The sequence below is a fragment of the Homalodisca vitripennis genome, chromosome 1, assembly GCF_021130785.1.
Source record: "Homalodisca vitripennis isolate AUS2020 chromosome 1, UT_GWSS_2.1, whole genome shotgun sequence".
Taxonomy (NCBI): domain Eukaryota; kingdom Metazoa; phylum Arthropoda; class Insecta; order Hemiptera; family Cicadellidae; genus Homalodisca; species Homalodisca vitripennis.
In genome coordinates this window covers 116067756-116095590 of record NC_060207.1, presented here as the reverse complement: position 1 = coordinate 116095590, position 27835 = coordinate 116067756, and the positions used below count along the sequence as shown (strand labels likewise).

General features: G+C 32.5%; 1 protein-coding gene across 1 annotated transcript; it reads right to left on the bottom strand.

Moving 5' to 3' along the window:
- Positions 1–782: 782 nt before the first annotated feature.
- On the bottom strand, positions 783–20851 carry LOC124369780 (alpha-tocopherol transfer protein-like). Its single transcript, XM_046827871.1, has 7 exons — positions 20747–20851; positions 6973–7096; positions 4607–4766; positions 2909–3164; positions 2711–2821; positions 2449–2554; positions 783–1014 (listed from the first exon to the last, which is right to left on the bottom strand). Exons 1-7 carry the CDS (start codon positions 20849–20851, stop codon positions 869–871), a joined length of 1008 nt encoding a protein of 335 aa, XP_046683827.1. The 3' UTR covers positions 783–868.
- Positions 20852–27835: the final 6984 nt, after the last annotated feature.

Sequence of the window (27835 nt, the reverse complement as noted above, 5' to 3'; positions counted from 1 at the left end):
TTATGGTATGCACTAATATATTGTTAGTATAACTCTTAATTATACATTATAAAACGTTTGTACCCATTGTTTACATGTTGAAACAGTCACCTTGTCCGGCTATAAATCAATAAAATCTATCGTTACGACAATGTACAATTAAATGGGCTTATAAATATTAAATATATTATTAATTTTTAAATTTATAAATACTATATTCTAAAGCTATACTAGATATAAAATGTCGATTCTGATATAAAATGTTCAGTGTTGTATATTATTCGCTTTAATAAATAATGTTTTCAATTTACTCAACTTGCTTTCTGTTTCTATTGTATCAGGAATGTTATTGTTTAATTAATTAATTCATCCTTATGTAGATTAGATGTTTTCATATTGACTGGTTCTGTGCGTAATGTTTATAATATGTGTATGATGGCGTAGATTATAATATGTTTGATGAATAATTTATATTGATGATAATATATATAAAGTCTTATATATATATATATATATATATATATATATATATATATATATATATATATATTATATATATATATACAGTATTTTAAAAATTGAAAAGACTTGCATACGTAATGTTTAAATTTTCCGAGAGTTTAATTGCAGTTTCATGTTATAAAAATGTTAATTTTGTAGGCGTGCATGATGATCCCTTTATTATTATAACATATGATAAATTTGCAACCATTAAGGTTTAGGATCTGTGTTTCATAATAACCTTTCTTAAAATATAGAAGCTATGTAGCTCGTTGTAGAGAATATAAAAGAAAACACTAACAAACGAGTATATCAGCAAATATTATTTACAATGAGACCAATTTTAATCAGTCTCAGACATAGAGTTCACACAAGGCTTCTAACAGAGTCAATCGATGGACAGAGACCGAAAGGAACCTTCCATTGGCGGGCGAAGATCTGCATTCCTCTTGCCAACCCTTTTACTTTCGTCTGCCATCCACTCGTTCAATGCAAACCAGTCTCTTTCTGCTTCCACTTTCTTCTTCCATCGCTCTATGTCAAAACAAGAATATATCACGTTATAAAAAGATATATAGTATACTCTGTCTTCAAAAATATTTTAAAATGCTTTTTTAAAACATTTGAGATGGCTAGGATTTTAATAACTAATATACTTGTATATTGAGAAATACTCAGAATCCTTGTTAAATTATTTAAATTTGTAAAAGCCTAACAACGCGTCCACCTATTGGCTGCAAAAATAATAAATTTCCTTAGATTAAGATAAAGTTGACGTTAAAGAAATTCTTGATATAGTTTATTTTGGTTCTCATGGTGCTCTAATGCTTAAAGGTAAATCTTCGCAATGTATCTATTTACCTTCATGCGTTGACTTTTGAGGTTAGTGTATATGTATGGTTAGGTTTACTCTAAGATTTTCGACCACATGTGTTTGATTTAAGTTTATTTGATTAACGTACAAGGAATAATTTTCTTTTCTGTTTATGACAAGGCATGATTTAAACATACTGAAATTCGTTTGTATAATTGTAGCTAATTCTTAAACATTTTACGGTGTATTGTTTTCTCGAAATTTTCATTGGACTAAGGAATAGGAGCAGTTATTTAAACTTAAAGTTATCAATTACTGTGCTCCACAACCAAGCTGTGTTTTATTTTCAAGCTAAGGCCAATGCAAACAACTTTCACTGTGTAAAGCGAAAAATCCTTTTATACTGGTTTACAAAGTACAATATACATTTCCTTCAGAAGAGTTTTATATACAGAAACGTATAAGATCTTAATTTGTTTTCTTTAAATACTATTAGAGCATAAAATGCGACGTACATAACGAACCAAACATCTGATATAATCCAATATTTTATAATGAAATGTGCTTTGACATTAAATGACTAACGTGATCTGTTCATCACACCAGTTCTTTCCCTTTTCAAAAAAAAAAAAAAAAAAAAAAAACTGTAAAAACTGTAAAAACTTAACAAAATGTCCATTGAACTGCCACGAAGTCGATTTTGATACTTGAGCACCGACTCTCATCTCAGAGAATAGGCACATAGGCATTATAAACTATGTTGTTGATAATATTTGAATCTATTTGGTCACAATCCAGCACAGAGTAGAAGTAGTGTATTTTAAGAAAACGAATTAAGAACATGAACATATTGTTGAACCGCTACGTCTAACTACAAACACTTCAACTTTACTGGTCAACACGTTTGTGTTTGCCACCCCTATTGAAAGTCTCAGACTCGACTCACAACTGACGAGTTGGAATGTTGTAAGATTTAAAAACATGTTAATAGACAGTGTGCGTTCAAAGTTGTTTTCGGAGTCCCTTTATGATTGAAAAATGTACACAATAAGCTGCATTAATTATTTAAAGGCTTATTGATAATTATGTTCACCACTTAAATTTATGCAATCTGCACAAAATAAGAGCTTAACTTGCAATATCATCATAATCACCTTTTATTTCCTTGGCAGGACCAGCTATTCCGCCGTACTCGTCGGGCAGTATCTCTCTCGGAACGAACTTGTACAAACTATCAGAGCCCACGGGATGTACGTGAATCTGTCGGAAAAGTAAAAACAAAAAAACTGTCAGTAAAACATGTTCGTCTCAATCAATAATTTTTATTTGCAACTTTCCTGAATAAGATAAGGACGAGTCTATATAAGATAAAAATAAAGGAATGAAGGTAGAGGTGGATATATGTTTATCACGCACCATGGCGGCCACCTCACTCTTCATGAAGGGTCGGATGAAAGTGAGGACCTTGTCCAGCAAGGGAACGGCGTTGATGATGTGGATCTGTCTCAACTTCACTGGGTGAGCCTCCTACACCATAGAACAGTATATATTACATAACTGGCGTAGACAATGGAAATTCAAATCTTAACCATTTAAGTATGTTTACCAACTGACCTGTGTATACTGCATGTACTTCCTCAGCGCAGGCAACGGTAACCTGGTGAGGTGTCTGAGTGTGTACCCCGTCATATCGAAGATAGGAACTTCTCCTGCCACCAGTTCAGTCTCTGAGCGTATGCGCGTGTCTCCTACCATGAAAAAAGTTTTGACGTAGTCCACGAAGTGGAATTTGTCAGGGTCCGGATCAGCCAAACGGTAGAGAAAACAGCGGTAACCCTCCGGGGTCACTTTAGGCAGCGGCAGGAGATCTCTAAGGGCAAAAAATGGAATGAAAATGTGTGTATGTAAAATCTGCACTCCTTCTCTCCTATTATTTTTTTTGTTTTTTGTTTTAAAGAATCTGATTTATTTTTTAATCATCAGAAAGATTGTGTTGAAGACACAAAGCTAAATGCATAGTAGTTAGCGTAATCTAATTAATTTTTTAACAGTGAGATAAAGAGACGCGGTAGTTTTTCATTCTTTTTTGGTACTTATATAAATAGAAAAGAACATTGAATGTTGTTCCTGACATGTTACGTAAGCTTATACGGTATGTATAGTATGACAGTTACATATATCTGTTATACTTTTACTTTATAATGAATATACAATTTTAAAAAAAATTGTTGACGTGTAGACATTTAATTTTTGAACGAATTGTCTATAAAATCAATATTAATTCTGTGATTTTAATCAACCCCAAATATAAACAAATTTCTGTGAGGTGAATTTCGGCACTGCATCCTCACAATTACCAATACAAACAACGTTTAATGATCCCGTTATTTTATGATCATGCCGTATTGTATAGTGAATAATATTTTGCTGTGGTATCGTATTTCAATTCAATTCAAAAAGAAATTTATTTCACTTTTTTTACATAATACATACAAATAACAGTAAAGTACTAATACTAAAAGAAAATTAAGCACAGTATAATTATTCTAAACAATTAAGTACAATATCCTAAAAAAAAACTAGAATAATTAACAATAAAATAACATAATTTTGTAGTGAAATAAATTAGGTATATCCCAAAGGCAAGGCCCGTGTGGGATATCCATCACTTGAAAAAACACTTAAAAACAACACAGAAGACAACAGCTGCATTTGTGCTGACTAAAAAAAAACACCAAAATACATCTTTTTTACGTAAAAAAAAGATGTCGTATTTGTATTTTATAATAGTTTTGAAATAATTTGTCATTCTTAGTATAGTAATAAATTATATAATTTAACTTGAAAGAAGCTAAGTCTCTTTTAATTCATGTACCAAAACCCATAAGTAGAGCTAATTATTATATTTTAACATTATTGATCGTCTTGAAAGCGCCAAGCCAGTGAGATAATACAAAAGAGTGTAAAACATGATTCTTACTACAATACTCATATTTTATCAAATAAAAAAATGAAACTGAATATTATAAAAATTTTCTATAATGAAAACATCATTTAACCATAAATTAATAGAAAACATATGTCGCTAACTTAGAGATGGCGGTAAATTAGAATTGAACTTTTAAGTATTAGAAATGGTTTAATCCAATTCATTCGTTGATAGGATCTCATATTCTCTTCTCGTATAGGATAGATGAAAAAGTCTCCTCTAAATGTTTCTATGCTTATTGGTAACATTACACATAGGTTACTAAAGGCAAAATCATATACTTCTTTTTAGATGTCTTTTCCCTCTTACTACAGGACACTCACATGAGGTTGAAGACGTTCTGGACCCTAGGCATTGCGGGATCCCTGTCCTTGAAGAACTCCGGCGCATCTGCTCTGAGACAGAAGAACAACTCCAAAGCAGTCTTGGTGCGTTCGAGACTTCCGTCACAACAGTGCACAAACCTTCGTAGTAGCCCATCGTCTGTTACACGTTTCATTATTATTATTATTTAGAATTCTGTTTGTTGCAATTTAAACTGACTTATTATATATTACAAAATTGAATTTTAAACTAAAACTTGTAAACCTAACTTTTGAGAGATTTATCTCTTACAGTTCCAATATTCTGGGATGAGAATCTTTAAGAGATTGATAATCGTTCTACTGCTTAGCAATAGAGTGAAAGTGATGTATTACTGCATATAATAAGTCTAAGAAGCTACAAAACCGAGAAGTTTGCCAGTGTCTTCCGGGCGACTTTCCGTGTAAGCATGATAGTTCCCGGCCGAGAATGATAAATCCAGTAAGAACATGATATGATGGGACAGACTAGATATTTTCTTTTATATCGTAATATCTTCCATGGCATCGTGATAATAGTCCCCGAAGGTGTGTGATATTTCTTGAGTGAATTATGCTCTACACTTTTTTATTTGGAGTTTTACTGTAAATAAAAACACTCGTTCAATCCCAAGAGAACTGTAAAAACACAATTTAGCATAATGAATTATGAACTGAAAATATACTATTCTAATTGGTAATTTATTACTTGGTGTTAATAGAAATCGAAAGAGAAAGTTTTGTAGTGGTCGAAAAGTATAACACGCTTACATGTATACAGGGTGTCCAAAAAGTCCCGGGTCGGTTAAATATTTTTCAAAATATTTAAAATAGAGCTACAAAACCTTACACAAAGTTACTGGACATAAAAATTAATTTTATCACATATTCAGTGATCCGCTACTTCCTCAGGGGGGCGGGCCGCCAGGAGTCAGAAGAAAATCTTAAATGTAAGCATAGGTTGATATGCATATCAAATAAAAGGTCTTTATTAGTAGAGTACAGAGCCGCAAACTCGACCTCAAACGGATAACCGAATCAAAAATGACAGCCCTTCAAAGATGGCTTGAGTTTGCAACTTAGGTTAATGTAAAAAATAAACTGGTGAGCTTTTTGATTTTAACTTTACTAACCCAAAACTCCGATCCCTCTCAGAAATAACGAAACTTATTATTCTACAACAACAATTAATTGTAAACAGTTTTGGGTTAGTTAAGTCAAAATCAAAAAGCTCATCAGTTTATTTTTTACATTAACCAAAGTTGCAAACTCAAGCCATCTTTGAACGGCTGTCATTTTTGACTCGGTTATCCGTTTGAGATCGAGTTTGCGGCTCTGTACTCTACTAATAAAGACCTTTTATTTGATATGCATATCAACCTGTGCTTACATTTAAGATTTTCTTCTGACTGCTAGCGGGCCCCCCGCTGAGGAAGTAGCGGAACACTGAATATGTGATAAAATAGATTTTTATGTCCAGTAACTTTGTGTAAGGTTTTGTAGCTCTATTTTAAATATTTTGAAAAATATTTAACTGACCCGGGACTTTTTGGACACCCTGTATAATAAAACAAAACAATATATACAGACCCAATACAATAATCAGTGAGTTATACAATAAACCTCTGCATGGTTCTTGAACTAGTAAAGCTAGAAGTGCTCATAGACCGGCCGAGCCGTGTCTGATTCTCATACTTGTTACGAAGTAGAATTTTATTAATGATTGTTTACACAAATACATTGGATAATGAAAAACATACAAAAATAAGAAATTAGAATATGTTAGGTTTAATATACGATTTACATTCCATAAAATACTAATAAATAATATTTTTATTTTATTTTGCCGAATAATATAATATTTTGTTAATATATTTTAAAGTACATAATGTTATGTTTAATTTTTTTAGGTTTGACATTTTAAAAGTTAAATAGGTTCATTTTTTTAACACCAAAACGGAAAAGATTTAGAAGATGTTATTTCTTGTAAATACGAGTGTACACCACAAATTTTTACTTCAATTCATGTGTTTTAAACATCTTAATAAATAATACAATGAAACTCTAATGTACTATTTATGCTATAATATTAATTCTATTTTGATCACAGCAACGTATAGTTTGAGTAAAACAGTGGCAAAAACAATTATTTGAGTTATATTACCCATATACAATCCCAACAACTATTAATAAAAATCAATAAAAATTGAAATCAAAAATAAAAACGGAAAGATAAGAAGTGATATAATTAAGGTATATTTGCATTATTTGCCCTATGGCGATTTTCATAAGTATCCTAACACAGAAACAACATTAAAAAAAGTAAAAAATTAAAAAGTTAATGTTACCTATTGTTTGTGGCAAGTGAGTTTGCTTGGAGAGCCAGCTCCTTATAGTTATGACGTCATCTTTAGACACCATCCTGGCCGTCACCGTCGCGTCTGATGGCAGCCCTCTAGCGCAGATATCCGTCTGAGAACACATACAATAGTCTGAACAACTGTGGGATCTAACAAACACGTTAATGATGTTGACCGTGATCTCGTTGATAGTGGAAGTTCGATTGTTTGTACTCTGAATTGTTTTGTAGCATACTGCATCAATTTCTATCTTGTCGATGTTACTACAAGAAACGTCCGGTTATTTTCTACGTTTTGTTGGTTAATTTACCTAGCAAAACGAAATATACTTTTAAATCACTTTTAACATTTTATCTGTCCGTCCCATAATTATAAGTTAACGACCCAGACATCCGATAACGATATTTTCATAGTTAAGCCTAAACGTAACTTCCTTTGTAGCTCTCTGAGAGCTCACTGGTTCGATACCCAGGTAGGAGGTTGGTGGTGGTATGGAGTGTTTCCATTTAAATCTCCACCACTAACAAAACGTATTTCGTGGACTGTCCGATATTGATTGAATTTGACACTGTGTGCTAGTACATTATCACTTTAGCCCGCATATGTCCAAAAGTCAGTATTTACCACGTAAAAGTTAAACAACATGTTAACTAAATGCTCGATTTGATCAATGAACTGGGTATACGTGGGTTAGTAATATGTTATAAAATATTCAAGAGTAACAAATCAAATGAAACTAGTTTTATTTCATATACATAAAACCTACAGTAATGTTTTTCTAACCACAACATATCAACATTTCAAGTACAACTTATGTTATACTGAATAAGAACTAGTCAATATGATTATTTGAATAGTAACTTACATCTCCCCCACCAAATGTATTTCATTTTTATTGTACAAATTGATCTCTCATTATGTGTCTTGGATGTTGTAAGTTCCTTCTTGTTCTTGTATTCATGTTATGCTGTTCAGGGTTACCAGATTTTTAGCCATTAGAATTTGTGGTTTTGTCTTCATAGTTTATACCCCGGATCACCACATGTTGACGGTGGTTCGGTTCATTAATGATAACTATATATCGTAATGGTCCAGTTTTGTTCGTGATTGTACCTTGTATCCAATTCGATTTTGGATGTATTTTGATCCATACAGTCTCCAATTGTCCAAAACTTCTTTCCCTTGAATGTAGATCATGGTATGACTATTATCTGAATTGATACATTCTATTCTTGATTCAAAGCTCGGTTTCAGCAGATCCTAATTTGATTGCGGCCGGTGCACGCATAGTTTATGAGTGTAATCTTGTACAATAAACAAAAAGAAACGATTTCAATCTATGAGTTGAATTGTAAACATCGTGTTTTGCTGAGAACTATTATATTTGAAAAGTTTGTATAACACTTTCGGTCATTCCATTAATGTGGCCTTGATAAGGGGAATCTCGAACGTGCGTGATGTTATCTTTGATAAGCTTCTTAAATTCATTTGAAGTAAATCACTATCCATTGCCCATTACCAATTTACAATATTCAGTAGTTTGAGATAGGTAATCCTGGATTCTGAATGATTTTTTTCTGTCATTAGAAACACGTTCAACCCTCTTAAATATGCATCAATAACGATAATCCACATTTTATTTCCAAATGAACCCAAAAAGTCTAACTGGCCCGATCCCACGGACTATTGGGTATTCCATAAGTTAGGTGTGTTTCTGATTTTAATTTTTTTATGTTTGACAAGGTATACAATATAAGTTTTCATTTTCTTCTCTATGTCACTATCTATGTTTAACCACTATATGGAATGTCTTGCATATGATTTTATTGCTACTACTCCGTAATGTCCTTCGTGAGTGCTTTGTAGTATTTGTTTCCTCAAATTAGATGAAACGATTACACGGTTGGGTTATGTCACATTAAAATTCCATTTTAAAATTATAATCCAAATAATTTGTCATAGAAATTTATCCAATCTTCAGATAAATGTATCTTTTTTAGGCCATCCCCTCTCTAAACCAGTGACAATATTTTTTTTGTCGTTAATTCATGTATAGGTCTAGTTAGGTTTTTTTAGAATGTTTCTTATTACCAGCAGTTCATCTAGATTCAAGTTTAATATCTGACATATCATGTTGGCATCCTCTTGTTCAAAGCTGATGTTTTCAGATGTAGTTACAGGAACGGACAGCGCGTCTGCTCCTAAATTACAGCTCCTGGAATACACTTAGTATCGTAATCAAAAGCAATAAAGCTATGCACCACCTGCTTAACCTTGAGCGCAATTTTATAAAATTTTGGAATGGGTTGATCTCGAATAGCTTATACTCGTTCGTTTTTGGGAAAGATGCCAGTTTTGTTGATTTTGTACCCAAGATACCTTATCTCATCAAAAATTAGGTGTAATTTATTCTCTGAGTTTTTATTTAAAAATTTCGAAACCTATTATTTCATCTGTTCTAGAAAGATTTGGTACATTGAATTTCCCATAGTACATACACAAATCTCTAGCTGGAATAGTTTTAAACATACGCTCAGATTATTATAGTTAGCTTGTACAAATGCTATGTCCGAATTAGGATTTGAATCCGGATCCTGGGGCAATAAGCTGAGACGGTAACCACTCACCCTGTGTTTTGTCAAAACAAATAGAAAGCTTCAATTGAAAAGGAAATTTATTAATATTTGGAAGACCTATGGTGATAGTTTCCAGATATATTTAGGCTGACTGTAATGTTAGTTGTTATGCGTGGAAGAAGATGGTTTAGACTATTATTAAAAACAAAATATGAGTCCTAAAATAAGAAAACACGCCGTTGTTTTATAATGCCGATATATATTTTTTGTAAAATACGTTGGACTTAGTTGATATGGGTTCGTTACATGTGATTTCAAGTACCATAAGATAAGATTGCAATATGATAATTTTGAGTTGTTCATCTCGGGCATAGAGCAAATAAATTTTCTTACAAAAACTCGAGATGTATAATACACTAATGCTCTTGAAGCTTCTGATCATATTAAAAAAAACTGTTATGGATATTATATATTTATATAGTACTTGAAGAACGTTAAATCTTAACTAGATTCTATCTCCAAGTACTATTCAAAATTTGATAACTGATTTCAAAGCTTGTCCGTTGTTTATAAGCGCCAGACCAAGAAGCCAGTCAGCCTGTAGCATTGCAAAACACTGACTTCGCATAAACACAAAAGGCCATTGGCTTGCATTTAACCCTCCCTCCGCGGTGGGAGAAAGCTCGCTTATAATAGTGGAATGACTGGACGTAAATGCTGCCTTACTGCGTAACTTTCTCGCTTAAATCTTATAACAATACTCAATGCTTGGCGTTTACCGTTTAATAGTACATCGAAGAACACAGTCGAGTGTATTTAGAGTTCATAGATTTTCCTACAGCAAGGTTTGATACGGCGCTTTCCAATGATTCAGATACAGTCGATACACTGTTTCCCCAGATACACTGTCATAGTCGTCACCCTTTAACTTATCTCATTGGGCAATTGACAACATTAACAATCAGTCGGATTGTTTTGAAAGAGTAACAGCTAGAAGGGGTTTGATAGTGCCTCGTCCCCCACCTCAGCATTAACGGAATACATGGGTTGTTGACGCCAATTGAGTATGTGTTAACTATTGCAGAAGTTCTTTGGTACTGGGAAGGGTTGGTAGTAGTGCGTCCTCTTGATCCGCGGGCCCTCTGAGACTAATGCGGTTTGCAGGCATATAATCACAATAGTAGATCATTCAGGTAAATGGACTCGGCAACGAGAAACGACAATTGCTAACCACAGAGTTGTAATCACCATAGTGCGGAATTACAATGTTACGTACCAACCAACAACGTAAATACACTACTAGAGTTTAATTTTTCATACTACTATATGTACATGAAATAATATATTTACATTTATAAATGCACCACCATTTAATAATCCAAGACTAAAAATGAAATAATACATGTAAGTTATTCTATCTTTAAAGTAAATGTATCTAAAACTATTTTCAATACTTTCCAACACTGATGCGTAGCTTGGCTGTAATTTATTGTCTTTTGACGAATTTTATATTATATAAACCTACTTTTAATCTATTCAATCAATATTCGTCTTATAGTGATTATCAAGGATCCGACGTATCCTTCTTAAAATCGTGTCGTTGTCTGTCCGTCTGTACGATAATTCTAGATAGAAATTCCTAGATACTTGAAACTTGTTATTCCTACAAAATTATAGACATATCAAATTCAACAGCCCAATCTATACAATAGTGTAATAATTATCTTACCTTCAACGTAATTTGTGTAACTTTAATTGCATATTGTGGAAAATGTTTCCATTCTTACATAGCTTTCACGTAAAAACGTTGTCAATAAAATAAGATTATATTGAATTAGCCGCCAAATTAATACACTACTGGTTAATTACACCACTGAATAATATATTAGAAAACATTTCATAATCCAGTAATTAAACACGTAATATTTTACAATATAGGGTATTGATATAAAAATATGTTTCTGATCTTACGTGTTTGAAAGGATTTTATACAAAACATTAGAAATGATGTAGATGTGATTTATTGCTGGCATAAGAAAATATGGCAAAACGATGTTTAAATATCACCTAAAACCTACCACCTAAAATTTTTTTAGCGGAATCGGATACCCGTTCTAAAGATAAAAATTAAGGAAAAACTGTTTGATAATCCCATAGAAACTGTAGGCATATAAAATAGCGCTTGGTTTATATGACTATGTGATAATCAGGCTGACCACAATGGCTGAAGATAACGATGTGGGCTGGAAGTAATATTTAGGCTATGTCAAATATGATTGAGTTACAGGTGTTTATCTATGAAATATATAACTTTCTGAAGTCGTATTTTATTAAAATGTAAATGTAAATTATTACTGTAAAATCATGTTCTAATTAAATCATGCAAATTTCCTTGTGTTTGATTAGAAACATTGACAAACTGTACACGTCAAATATCTATAGATTATCGGGGAGTATTCGACAAACTAACATATAGCCTATTTATTGTCTTCTGAAAATTTGACAACATAAAAATTAACTCAACCAAAACAGATTGCAGCACCTTGAAGATGCGATGAGAAACTGAAGACTTTTAAATACCTTCTTCTTCAATCTACACCATTACTTAGCGTATAATGTAGAACAACATTAATAACACACGATAATAATAAACACCACAATCATTGATAATTAGTATAAGCATTTAAATGATGGCATACTAATACTAGTTATCAAGTTTATAACTGAATATTTGCGTATTTTCCTTATGAAACAAGTCCAAGGGAATTCAAGGCTAAATATCTGGTCAAGGCTGTTAATGTTGTTCTGGTATAGCTAGCCCTGATATGACAAGTTTTTAATATTTTTTGTTCACATTAAAAATATAAAAGGATTCAGGAGGAAAGAAAATATATAACTAGATAGTATCTGTCATCGGTGATATTCTTGTAATTCAACTGACTTCTTGAATTTTCAATTTGTTTTAAATAATACTGTGTAAATAACAGCTGTTTTTGATACCTCAACTTAGTTCATGAACTGAACGTTTTTCGTAACCTTTTAACAAGGATCTTAAAAATAAGCTGGGGCACAGTTTAAATTTTTTCAGTGACCTGTCCTCAAGTTTTGTCTTAGTTTCAGTAGAAGTTACTGTACAAAACAACTTTTTTAATTTGCCAGTATGACCGTTGATTATGAATAATCAAGGTTATGATTATGACTAAAATAATGTATAAGTTTAGTTTGACCACGGAGCAAAAGTTTCTTTCGGCTATTTACCGTATTTGTAACAAATGATTACGTACCACAAACAACCACTTTTACTCCTAGTGATGAAAACTATTATTATGTCATCGGAAGTTTATCTAAACCCTTCGACGATATGAAACTATGTAAATGACACTGAAGTGCAAATAAATGAAAATTCTATTGGGAACGGATTATTTGGTTTGAATTGTGTATTAAATTGTTATACGTGATTAAAAACAGCCTTTTTTTAGCTGGTAACAAGGCTGGCTACCTACACTCTTCCTTTATTAAAGTTATAAAATTATCATAACGTATTTTTGTAGATACGTTTGCGTCTCATCTCAATAATAATAGTAATAGAATAAAATTTGGCTCCAAGTAATTTTATTAAACAAAATATAAGCCACTGATCTTGGAGGAATAAGAGCATAGTTGATTGCTTTGTCCTTTCGTAACATCAACATAATCCCTCTACATAAGAAGTCATATATTGTTATAACTTCACACTTGATACATGACCTGACAGAGATCTGAGTTCTACACTATTGTTGTCAGGTATCAGCTGATCTTATCAACAATGGTTGCGCAAGCGAGTCAGCGCCCGTAGCTGGAGAGCAGGGTCCGTTATATCACCTAAAGTGTATATAACCCGGCATGTCCGCGGTATCGCAACGATCCCAGCACACTCTGGCGAGCAGTGAGGCAACTACTGTTTGTAACCGACTCCACCACAAATTGTAACCACCTGGCAAATTGCTATCACTAACCTTAATTAGCCTATATCAAATTTATTTCTTACTCAAGGAGTCTACGCAATTATAGTTACAAGTGCACTGGATTGTAATCAAAGCAATGATTATGTCGAAGCAAAATATTTATCAGGTATTTCTGACAATTGATAATTACAGATTTATTACACCATGTTTAATGTAAATATTGAGGATTCACATTTTCTCATTACTATAATACTGAGTTTATTGAATATCAACATTAGGTGCTACATTAGTGATTTATGAATTAATCCACTGAAACAAAGTAGTGGGCACTATAAACATGAAATTTACTTCTTACATAAAAATGACATAAACTTATACTCTAAAAATTGGAAAAAACCCTTAGCTTGCCCATATTTGTATATATAGCAGTTTTGTGGATGGGGATGAAGAAAGAGCATAGAGTTTCAATATTTTTCCAGGAGGAAGCAAATAAGGCTAGCATTAATTAAATTATCCCAAGGTTTTGTTTTTGGAATACGAACGGATTTTAATGTACTTTATTGTGTAACTAAAGGCTGTATTAAATTAAAAATAGTATTTCTAGATCTAAAATTGCACTCGGGTTAAAAAAAAATTAAAATTTACGGATAACAAACCCCAAGTGTGTAGGAAATTACACAATAACACAGACATCAACTGGAACCTTTAGTCAGAACGGTCGCTTTAGATCATTTGACCTTTATGTAATTTAATCTGGATTAACCTTCTTATCATAGTTTAATCAGTGATTTGGTGGCCTTAAATATGAAAAAATTGGAATAAAGAGGTAACTTTTTGGTAAAACATCAATTTATATAAAAGAACACTCTCACCTAAGGTTAGATTAAAAAATTGTATAGTTTAAACAGTGGCGCAAAGTCCAAAAGTGAGTTGGAATTATGAAGGTCGGACTATCTGGGAATTTCCATAAGTCTCTGTTAATGTAGGGGTTTCAGAAGAATTTTGTAGAAGTTCGGCTAAGAACAATTGTTTACTGTAGGGTATAAAAAGTGAGCATTTTTGTTATATTTTATGTTTGAAATTGCTAAAAAGCTTGCTAGAGACATACAATGTTCCGGGGCCTGTATTACGATATCGCATCGAAACATTCAGTACACACAGCCAATGTAAGGCTGAGTGAAAGTTTGGCTGGACCAACATTCACTGTGCAAGACCGCTAGTGGTGACCCATCACGGCTTTCGAACGCACTCCGACCTTCCTTCCGTCAATCTCTCCAACTCCGACCTGATTCATATTTTCACTCTTCACTCACTGTGGTATCGTGCTCTCAAGAAACCTTCCAGTACAAATATACCAGGTTGAATAGATGTACAGCTGTTTCACTATAGCCTTCTTCAGCCTATTTAAAGTTAATTCATTACTGTGATTATATTTCTACTCTCGAGTTACTTGTCCTCCGCAATAGATGAAGTTAGGCGGAAGGGGTTTATCATTGTCGTGATTCGATCTTGAGATGTGCCATTGATGATTAAGAGTAGACAAAGAAAATGTGCCTTGGAAACTGATTGCTGTTGTTGTTTAGGCCCGAGAACCTTATTTAATAACTAATTACAATTCAATTTCCATGAAACTATACAAAAGGTTTCAAAGAATCAACTCGGTTTGATAATTTTAATAATTTACAATGTAAAAAAAAAAAAAATTCGTTTTGTCAATTTAGGGTTTCAAACCTAATCGTCTTTCAAACCTTGAAACGTTTAACATCGGTAAATATGCAGACGAGTACAAACACACGGATGAGTTGAGCCTTCAAGTATGAATGATGAATGGATGGCTATTCATTGTTTCCTTGAGGTAGCTATTTACTGAGAGATCAGTCTTGGTTACGATCTGAGAACAGCGTTTCTAAGTCGATTTCGGAACAATAGACTTCGTGTCGACCTGCTTCTATTCAGACGGTCATTACAACACAGACTTTCTTCTTCCGGTGGACGTGAAAGAATTCTGTTGGGATCAAACCAAGCTGTTTTAGTGTAATCAAAATATCATTAGTGCGCATTTGAAATTTACACTAACTAAAGGATCTTAGTTCATTAAAACAGTAATAATCCGGTTTACATACATCGTACTATGTATGTTTATTAACAAATTGGGAAACTAATCATTTAGGCTAACGAGCTTTCCACAGGGGCATAGCAATGACTGTTAAAAAATTAAATTTTACTGGGTATTACGTAATCATTGTTTTTAGAGTGCCTTTTGTACAGTGATTTCAGATATTTAAAACTATTATTTTATATACGTGTTTAATATCTACACTCTAGGTGTGCCTTTTGTGGTTTTGAAATACATCCGATTATAAGGCTTTGTCTAAAGGGCTTCCAAAGTGTTATGCTTATGCAATGTGGGTACCCTAAAAAGGGTGTTTCACAATTATCATAGAGCTCTATAATATTAGTACACCATACATTATATATGCTTTGATTAAGAAAGCTACAGACTCTATTTTTATGATTACTCTACACTGCTCTAAAATAGTTCAAGTGTTACTGAGATCGGTGAAGCTATTCTGTCTAATATCATGGAATGTTTCACAATAATTCAAGTTACCCGTATATTGTGGGTGTGTAACACCTGTTTTACTCTCCGATTTTAGCACTCCGAAATCCTGTTCTTGAATTACAACTCTAAAATGGATAAAGAAATTGGAATATCTTCCAGTGCCCATTACATATCTAAGAAATGTTTGGATTGCCATTTAAAAAGGATATGTCTATGACGTTTCCACTATTCTACAGGAATCCGTGTGCGAAGCGGCGGGTATCTGTTAGTTTAGTCTAAATAATTGTAGTCACGTTCTCTTGACATTCTTTCTCCAAAGTCACCAAAGCACGATTCGTTTGTTTACGAACGTTATTGATGATAGGTGTTTTGATAATAAAATATATTTACTGAGGGAATTTGGCTCTAATATACGTAAATATAAATAGATTATTGACAAAAATAGAACTGAAGCACTGTGAAATTGAGAAGCGGGTTATACTGAAACTATCTATTATTTATGGATCATAAGAAGAATTTTAAATCACGAACTATTTTTCTTTTGTTTTGAACGCAGACTTTCACAAGATCTCTTTTGTTAAATAATGGTAAAGATTTTGTACGTACCCCATAAAATTCCTTTTGAAGTTTTATCACTACCTAGTGTTTAATTTTAAAACTTATGAGATTTTTGTTGAATAACTAATAAAAAAATCAAGTAATCCGAAAGCATTTGGGGGAAAAGCTGCAATACAAAACAATACGGAAAAAAAATAGTTTACGATTAAAAAAAGTTTTATAGTTTAACAATATTCTCTGGACAAAACTCAACGTGGACGCCAGTACACAGCCTTAATTTCTTTCACAATTATGATAATTAGCTAACGTATATGTAAGCCTAGTTTATCCACAAATATCAATTGGAATGTAATGTATTTCGTTAATTTATTTTATAATGAATCAAACCAAAACAAAAATAAAACAATTAAAAATAAATAAAAATGTTCACAAAATAAATATTACATTTTACTATGCGTCCATATTGAAATGTATATTGTTTTCTATCGTTGAAATATCTTCCGAAATATAACAAGCTGAATATACGATTAATATCTTTAAATCTTGTGTGCGATAAGTCGAAAATATAGTGTCGGCATTACAGTCAATATTTCAAGGACATGCATGTCTAGTAGTAGGTGTGGGTGGGTAGAATGGTATCTTCCAGATGTGATCCTATAGCAGACCGGTTTGTTTCGACTGTCGAGCTACATCCGCACGGGATTTAGACTCGAGAAATCAAGTAATTTAAAACAAGATTTGTTATAAAAATAGACTTTCATTGGGCACTGTAATGATTTGTATTCATCCAGGTCCATGCAGAATGTTACCCAAAACTTCAGAAATGATGTAATGAGTAAGAACGTAATCACTTGAATTAAGGAGGTGCAATCAGTCTTTAGTTAGAGAAATGAAATAATTACTCACAGCCTTTTCATATAACTTCAAATTCGCTTATTCACACAATGGCAACTAAAAATATATTCTGTACCCGACATCAATAATTTTTACAATAATAAAATCAACAGATCCGTACATAGATAATACATTATAATTGGGCATTACTAAATGCTGGGAACTAGATTGGTGGTCTCCTCAAGAGCATCTTGTATACTATGATAAAGCTTTTCAGCCAGGCGGCATTTCAGGTGTTTGCCGAAAACTACAACGTTCGGGGCTGATTTATTACTATAAATTTAGTATGCGAGATAAATTGTAATAGCGAGGAAAATAAATTGACAAATGTATTGTGATTCTGATAAAATATAAGCTTCGGTTTTAGTCATAATCAATGTAAGCTTACTTTCTTCGATCCAGTCTGGTTAAAATTGAACTGTGGAATCAAAGTTATTCGATGCAATTGATGAGTCATTTCGCAAACCTTATGGCTATATATGATTTAGCCAAATAACAAGTTAGTATCATGTGGGTAAAGGGTTATTGATAACTAATTTTGGAATGTGCCGCCTGAGGACAGAAGAAGAGCAGACAAGTCATTGATGTAAAGAGTAAAGAGGAGGGGACCTAAAATGGAACCCTGCGGTGCTCCGAGTTTTAATGTTGAAAATTTACGACCTGTGGGGTTGGCCATTTTTAATGATTTAGACGCATTGGATTCGATTTATTAAATAAGATTGAAGCCAATCTAATATGATCCCATTGATACCATAATTATGAAGTTTGTACAATAAGATCTTGTGGTTGACAACGTCGAAAGCTTTTGTCAGATCGTAGAAGAGGCCTTCACTGAGGTCTTCAAATTCAGCGACAGTTATAATTTTTCTAAGAAAAGACGAAGTGGCCATAATTGTAGCGAAATTGAATAGGAAACTAGACTGCGAAGGAAAAATCACTTTCTTTTGTTCTAGAAAGCTGTATAATCGGTTGTGCATGATATTTTTGTCTAACATCTTAGCGAATGTAGGGGTTATTAAAATTTGTCTGAAATCTAAAAAATTGGGACTTTTTGTCTTCGAAATAGAAATAGTTATAGATGTTTTAAGATCAGTCGGAAATAAACCTTGGTATATGAAAGAATTTAAAAGAAATTTTAAAATGGGAGAAAATTGGAGTTTGAATGTTGAATTTAGCTGCAGTTCACCTTCCTTTTATTGCTTCATTTCTTAAATTCCCACATTCAGCTCTTCCTACCATAGCTACGTTGTGTGTAGAAAGTTAAAGTGCAAAATCTTTGAAAAATGACGATTACTAATGTTATATAAAAGTAAACTTACTATTTTTAGTGACTTAATTGCATTCATTGTTTAAAAAATGCATCTACTTAGCAGTCTTCCACAGGCTCATAAAGTGAAAATGGTGGAAGACGGGAATTTTCAGCTTTTATTAGATGCTAGATTGAAATTGAATGGAATCATTTAAAGTGTTTGCAATTATATTAAATCGTTTTGCCACTGAACCCTATCTCTCGCACTTCCATATCAAATAACAAGGACTACTAACTATTGATAATCCTTCAGGTTCCCACCATAGGATTGCCGTGGCTATCGATTTTCTGGCATGATTAGACTTAGTTTTCAATATTAATTGTTTTTATTTTTTCATTTTTTTATATATTTATCCTTCAATTTTGTGGGTCCGCCAGTCTATACATGATAGAAATCTTGAAGCCTCTTCATGCTCTCCTTTATTTCCCTATTTATTCATCTTGACAGATTCCATTTTGTTTCGTTAAGTTTATTTGGATTTTGATGGTTCCATTTGTCAGTTATAACTCTGATATATTTACATACGGCTCGTATAGCACGATACTTAAAACACTGACTGTTTGTAAATATTCGACGGCTATTTACGCCTAGATATAGAATTTGTACATTGCTCGGAATACCTTTTCTAAAGACGACAAAAATAAAAAAGTAAACACACCTTGAGGATTTATGAGCATTTAAAGAAGACATTCAGAGAAATTGTGTAATCAGGCCCAAGGAAGACTGGCTGAAGATAAGAATGTGGATTTTGTACAGTATGTATTTAATAGTGTACAATGAGTGCCATGACATCAGGAAATTATAATTTTATTTATTGTACACACAAACACACACACACACACACACACACACACACACACACACACACACACACACACACACACATAAAATATTTCATTACCTTACCTCTTAAATAAATACAATCGTCCTCAAAAAAATGAAAGTTTTAGCTACAAGAAACATGCTATTGTTTTCAGCTATCTTTCATGTAGAATACTGTAAAACACTCATCCTTGTCTTTAACATTTTTCTGTAGCTCAGAATACAAAATGCCCCTTACCTTAAATACCAACACTTTATCGTGGGTACAAAATTGAAATAAAAAAATCAACCACCCGAATGACGATTGCGCCACCTTAAACGGGATTAAGACAATTATACAAAGTTTGGAACTATAGAGATAAGGTTTAACATTTTAACATCATCCATGTGTTGTACCAATAGAACGTTATTCAAATTCTACCTATACAATAATGAGTTAAAAGGGTATTGAGTATTGTTGACGTATAGGGATAAGAGGCTATTTCAATACAAAGTTTTTGCATGCATTTCGTGCCAGAATTGATTATGAAATTAGACATTAATAAGGGGAGTATGTATTCAAAGATAATATGGTAACTGGCTTTAATTTGTAGAAAAAACTGTTTCTAATTTGTATTCACAAAATAATCGTTGACAATATTTAAAATAACTAAACTTGACATTGATTTTAAACACTGAAAAAACTGTTGTCCGCCAGATTAGATGTTTTGGTGTTTAAGTAACAAGGTGTAATAAATATTACTTTGTAATTTTTGTACATTTAGAACCAAAATCTCGCAACAAGGGAAAATTTAAATAAATATTCTTAGTTGTACAGTGACATTCGTAGTTCTTTTAATTCTTCGCTTATAAATGTGCGAATATAGTACGTACATCATTGTCATTATAATTAAAATGTTAATATATATATTTGGATCGTCTGAAAACAATTCCAACTGTTCTATAAGTAATGAAAATATTTATGTTTTTGATGCAAATATGTGAAGGTTAAGACAGAATTGATTTAGCTATCTTATGGGTTCAATGTCAAAATCTATAATACTTATAGTTATTAAGAATAACGTGTGATTTGTATTTGGGCAAAGTTGTACATACCAGGTCCGGTCGGAAGAGTGAAGGAGACTGGAAGACTACCTCCGTTCCTCTTCCCCCTCTCTTCTCTACTAGACCATTGTTGTGGCGATCCCCTCTCTTCACCATCTCCTCTTCCTCTGCTGCTTCACAACACGCTATTCCATAACTATTTCACGGTGGACGACTTTTCCTGGTGCTACTACGCTGCATTTTACACTGCTCGTAATCATCGTTAGATATATGGGAGCGTGTACGGAAAGAAAGTGTTTGGAAAATGCTTTGATATCCCACTTGTTAAAATACATTGTGGGTTCATGAATATAATTTAGAACAAGACCTTCTGGCTCACTTACTATAACCTGTTAGCTCGAATTTCCTAGTATTAAAAATAGATTTCAGTAGTCCTACGGTAAATGAAGAGAGGTCACTGGTTCGATAAGTTTGATACGCCCTTTTATAAATTAATGCCACTGACGGTAAAAAACTCTCTGAAAATAGAGTGTGACTTTTTATACTATTAACCAAATAAACGGATACAAACAAGAGCAGGGTTTGCAATACCAAAAAGAGGAAAGGAGTGATAGAAAGGATATTAGCACCAAAAACTCTGACTCATTTAAATTTACCCAGCTGTAACATTTGGGACGGGTGATCAGACTGACTGACCCCATACATCCCCACAGCTGTGGTCGTCTTCTGTGTCATCCAGATAAAAATGATATGGCTACATTGAAAAACTCTGTGAATTCTTTGAAGTAACCGTGGCGTGGAACTCAAATCTAGATCCAGATTTTCCCTCAGTTAAAAAAAATCCCCAAACCGTTCATCGTTCTAGCCACTTCACATCAAGTGGAATGTACTAGGTTTATACCTGCCAGTAGAACAGCCTACATTGACTATAGCAACATGCAACGACTCAACGTGTTACCTGCGAAACTCAATACATGTTCATACTGAGGAACAGCAAATCACTAACAGCGATTGGAGACTCCCTTGGTGTTAAAGGTTTATTCAAGCATAAACGTAAAGGGGTCCCCTGGCAATTTTGGCTAATAGAATCTGAAAAAAATAATTTCAAGGTGACATAGAAAATAGCCCTATATCCTTTCTTATGGTGGTATCATGAGACCTCGGCAGGAGGCGGCCCAAACCTCAGTCTTACCCGCCCTGAATATCTTCTCGTCGAAAACTGCGCAGAAGTTCTTATATGAACAAGGATAGTAAGATGTTTACTCAGCTTCTCATCCTAATTGAATAAAAATAATAACAGTATTTAAATCCTAATACTTGTCGTCCCACTCAGACGTAATTGTTACGACTGGAAATGGCGACTTGTTTGTACACGCTTTGAAACTTCAAAAGTAACGCGGAACTGGTGAGAACCCAAGGTAGGATGAAACCTTCTTCACCATCGGCTGATGTCTATGGAACCTCCCCTAAGCTTCTTCAGGCAGCTGCAGCATACAACGCACGTAAAGTGTGATCAAGCAATCTCGTCTTTCCCAACGTCACTTTACCAAGTACGAAGCTGTTGCATAGTTTTCCTTATGTGTTGAGAAATGAGTACAACATTGTTAGTGAATAGGACTGATCGGAATGCTGAGTATTAAAGTTAAGAGTATATGCAGCCCTTTTGTGTTTACAGCCTGTAAATGCGGCTGTAACTGTTACATACGTACTACAGTATTCAAATACTATACAGTATAGTTCGATACAGTATTTGAGCGTCACCAATATTTAACATATCTGAAGCTGTATTTAAGAAGTAAATGTCTATACAAATATTGAATGAGTGTATAGAACCGTCGAGTGCTTAATAAACTCTCTCTGTCGGTATTTCCTACGTACTTAATAAATTGCCCTTCAAATTTATTTTTATTTTTAATTGCAATAATGTGAAATTTCTTTATTTTCGTATCGCCACTTGTCAGTTAATAATTTAAACAAAATCAACTAAAAACTATTTGTTTTAATAATCACTTTTGGATAAAAACTGTAGGATAATATAAATCATTAGTGTTTAGACTCACTTGGTAATAATATATATATATATATATATATATATATATATATATATATATATATATATATATATATATATATATATATATATATATATATATATATATTAGTTTGCTTTTATTATTACACAAGATTGAAGGCAATAGTTTGTTGCTACATATTACAAGAATAACCTGTATTATTCAGTATATGTGATAGAATATGAATATTCTAAAGAAAAAAATTAAGAGAGCTTGTTCACAATAAATAAAAACATTATTTTACAGTTCGAACTTCGTTTTGTAAATTAAAATAAACTTAATGTTTTCAGTTTTTTTTTTTAAGTTTAACTTAATTACCTTACGAAACGTTAAATTTTCACATGACCTGGATTTGATCCTGTTGTGATTAAATGTACTATAAACGTGTGTATTTTAAAATGTGTGTAACTTTTTTGTGTCTCTGATAAGTAAAAGATTTGTAATAGATTTTAAACTAAAGTCGCAAAGACTTGAAAATTTGATCATAGCTCACAATTAGTAACAAAGCAATTTATTATTAGTGCACGCATATGCACCAATAATCGTAGTGCATTGGTGCAGCCAATAGGACTACTTTAGGACGCATGGTTAGTGATTACGTATATTTCAATTATCCATTTCTTACGCTCCATGTTTTAGTTAGAATTTTACAAGTATTTTTGTATCTGTTAAAATTCATTGCCATACACTTTTATTACAATCTTAGTGGGAATTTAAAAATATAATGATTTTAAATGCAATATGTTTCCGCCCACTATGCAACTAGTCCACTTAAAAAATGCATAATCTACAAGAAGATTTTATATTGTTGAAAAGTTTAAATTGGCTTAGCAAAAACATATAAACACAGATAATTTTAAGGACGGTTAAAAACTGAACATATAGCCCACTACAAAATAAACCTGCTTTAGCCAATCCTTCACATTCACGTGCTTATTTATAATCATTGATGACCGTTCTTTCTTTTTCTTATAGATATGTTCACCTAAAGCATAATATATGAATCATATTTTTGAAACTTCAAACTCCGATATTGAGAGTTACATTAAGAGATTTAATAATAATCTGAGTGGCACGGTGCAATTTGCGTAATAAGAATATAAGTTACGTAGAATATAGTTTTTATGAAATTTGCAGAGGAATTTCCAGCGATAATCAGACACTGGTAGAGTATAAAACGGATTAAATAATATATGAAATTATAAGTTCGTTCATATATAATATTTTTTAGTTTTACTCACTTAACAGGTCGTCAGATTCCTAAATAATCGTATCAGCGTCAATTGACGACATAAAAGAAGCTAAAAGTCGAGTTTTTAACTAGTACCGTAGGTCTTTATCTCATTGACCGATATGGATTTAATTTAAACTTATGAGGCTACGTTTAACGTTTGGTTTTAAGTGTGTTAGGCTAAACATTGTATAACTAGTGGAGAATATCTGGATTTTAAATCCTTTAAATAGTCTTCTATTTCGCCCTGAACTTTAATAACGTGGTTCACGATCAATGTTTCATTCTGGTAAAATTGTTCTATCGATTTAATGAAAAACTAAGCTGTGTGCTTATACAATTTGTGTGCATGTATATTATAAATTAGATCTCGGCTCTCGGGCCCTGAACTATAAAGAAATTTAAATGTTACGAAATTGTTATCAAGGTCTTTAAATCTGTCACATAACCTGATGTGAACGACCTTCCTTGTATTCGAACTGGTTCTCTAAGGCAACATAGTCATGAAATTTAACAGTTTTAAACGAGCAATCAATATGATAACACTGACAAAAATGATAAAAAATGTGACTTCTTCAACTTTCGGAATATAAAAACTACGTATTATATTCTGACAAGATGGCTTCATGTTGTAAAAACCCTTGATGAGTTGAAAAGATTCAGGTTCTATCCTGATGGCCGACACGATGAGGTGACCTCGCAATTGCAAAAAACGACCTCGCAGATCTCAGATTAGAGGCCCTCCCACTAAGAGGCCATAAACAGGCCCGTGCAGCGAGTCGTATAACAATATAACTTCCTTGAAAGTTTTCCGTCTCACCAGAATGAAGACAGTGCTGAAACAGTAAATATATTGGCCTTGATGTTGGCCTACTCAGTAAAGAAATGCTGATCTGAACCGTAGGTAGGAAATACGAGTAAAACTTAAAATGTGGCCATAGACTTGGCCACATAAGTTTATGAAATATCAATTATTCAACTGATTTTCTGAACAGTTATTCCTGGCCATGCTATATAATACCTACAGTGTACTTACATTTATAATATCTGCTTAAATAAAAATCCAATTTGTAAAAGAATTAAATTTTCCATAGTTATCCTAATGTCCAACTATAACTAAGCCTTTAGCATCACCACAGACCAGCTCTTGCTGCCTCTTAAGGTAGATTGTGCAATCGATTTATTTTCAATTGCGTATCGACTGATATAAAAAAAATATTTTACAGTCATGACAGTTTAATATGTCTTTTCTAAAGAAAAGAAAAAAATAAATCTTTTCTTTTTAGTTCGACAAAAAAACTATAGGCATTTCAGAATAAAATGTACAGTTAGCCATCTTGAAATCTGGTTTACAGAAAAACTGGTAAAGATAACAATTTAGTTTTTGCCGAATGTATAAAATATGACTGGAAGAATAATGTGATTTTAAAAATAAAGTCCAGAGGACATTTTGGATAGCGTACCCATAGTTGTATTGGAAAAGTTATAACAATTTTAAGGTTGATATTATTGAGCTAAAAGAAGAAATCACACATTTTATGGTATTTTAACTCTTATTATCAGTAGAATTCTCAAAGGTGTTATGTCGGCTAAGCTATATCGTTGAACGATTATGCAGAGATCTCTATCTTCTTCCAGTCATACTGTGGTGGGATCAAAGTTTAACTGGGCGACATTTTTGTAGGTCGACATTTTAGATTCTTTTATCTATATCTTTGATAGTTGGTGATAAATGATTACTCAAAAAAATAATTCATATCCTAGTTTAGGAAGGGATTGGTAGATCAGGAAACAAGTATTTTAAGGAAATAGTCACATTCAGAGCTCCTGTAATCCTCAAGTGAATACTGGTCTCTTCTACGGACCAGTGAGTGTGGACTCAGAGAAAGTCATCTCCCAGTACTCTTGGAAAGGTGCAGTTTTTACTATTGTTGGGTTCTTCTACGTCTTGCATAACCCTTTGCATCATACTGACTCTGAATAACACTATGTAAGGTGTACTAGAAACTCGTGTGCCTGCGTACGTCTAGTGAAAAATAGGTTGAACAGATTACCTTGTTTTAATTTTATTCCTAACAAAATAGAAAACAGATAATCCTTCTAAGAATAATTCAATTGGACTTTAATAAATACTACACTAAAAACGTTATATCCAGGATTTTACTTTTGAAATGAAATATTAAAAATGAAAAACAATTTTTGCGCTATACCTAATTTTAAAGTCTATTCTCTCTGAAAATGTTTGACAAATAAAAATGTATGATATCTATTTTAATTTATAAACAGCATAAAAATATAGTCTTTCGTGGGTTTTGAACCCGTAGTATGTAACATTAAACAAAACAAAGTAATTTTCCGAAATACTCCTTCAATGAGCTTTAATATCATCATCTTCAAATCTCCAATATTGTCATAAACAATCTTAAGAAAAATCAATCATTTGTCTTTTAGGATACATAACAAATCAAACATAACAATTTTAAAACACACACACACTCACACACACACACACACACACACACACACACACACACCACACACACACACACACCACACACACACACACACACACACACACACACACACACACACACACACACACACACACACACACACACATTGTTCTTGAATTATTTATGGTTTTTTACAGTAATTTACATTGATTTACTGTCGGCTCCAAAAGTATTCTATAAATTCAATATTACTATCTACTAAATAATGTATTTTATTATTTTCAAAAGAATATTCTCGTAAAACTGATAAAAAAATCTTTATTCTACACAGTGATGAAAAAAAAACACAGTTTAAAAATTATTGAAAAGATAGTATAGACAAGTTAAATTGTTTTCCCAATATAGTGAAAGAGGACATATTTATGCTCTTTTGAAAATATTCTTATGGGCTCATTTAATACTTAAATTATACAATCTGCCACCCAACACGTGTAAAAAAGAATATTCCAAAAAGTTTAGCTACTTGAGCAAAAAGTTTATGTAGCAAAGAGTCAGATTTCACTAATTATATTAAACAATTAACTTTCAAAATCAACAAATACATCAACACATTCAAAAAGTTAAATTACCCTTAAAAACTTGTAATAATTCAAATTCATATGTCGAGAAATTTCAATTATAACAAGTCTTTTCCTCTAGAACCTAAATTTATTACCATATTCTACCCTGGACTTAAAAAAATAAATCCTACAATCACAACTGCTTTTCATATTCTACAATCATCATCAGAATATAAAGACCATTTAATTTTCAAAACCACCTAGGTTAATATTTAGAAGACCAAAATTCATTAAAGTATGTTAAAACCAATTTCAAAAACAAAAATCGTGGAAAACAATTTAACGGTTGTAAACCCTGTTGAAAACCTCGTTGTACATATTACACCTTCTATTATATTATATGTGTCTGTTTCTATTATATCTAATAATACTCCAAATATCTGTATCAAAATTCAATGCTATAGCTGAAACATTTTGTATAATATAACACATGCATACAGAACACTTTGGGATAACAAATAATTACAGTTTTATCATATTGTTTTCATTATTTTCACTGGTGATTTTAATATATTAGAAACTAAACTTCTTCAATATCAATACTTTGTATCTGTAGCTGTAAAACGCTCGAGTTTACACAATATAGGCTACAGATAATAAATAATCGTTCTGAACATTTTTACTCTACAATTGAGTGAGTCTCGTGTTACGTTTCTATAAAGTTTATTTGTTGCAGTATGTGTTGTACTTGACAATACGTTATACCAATTTTCTGTTACACTGTCGAGTGCCCGGAACGTTACCATATTTCTAACATTGAAATC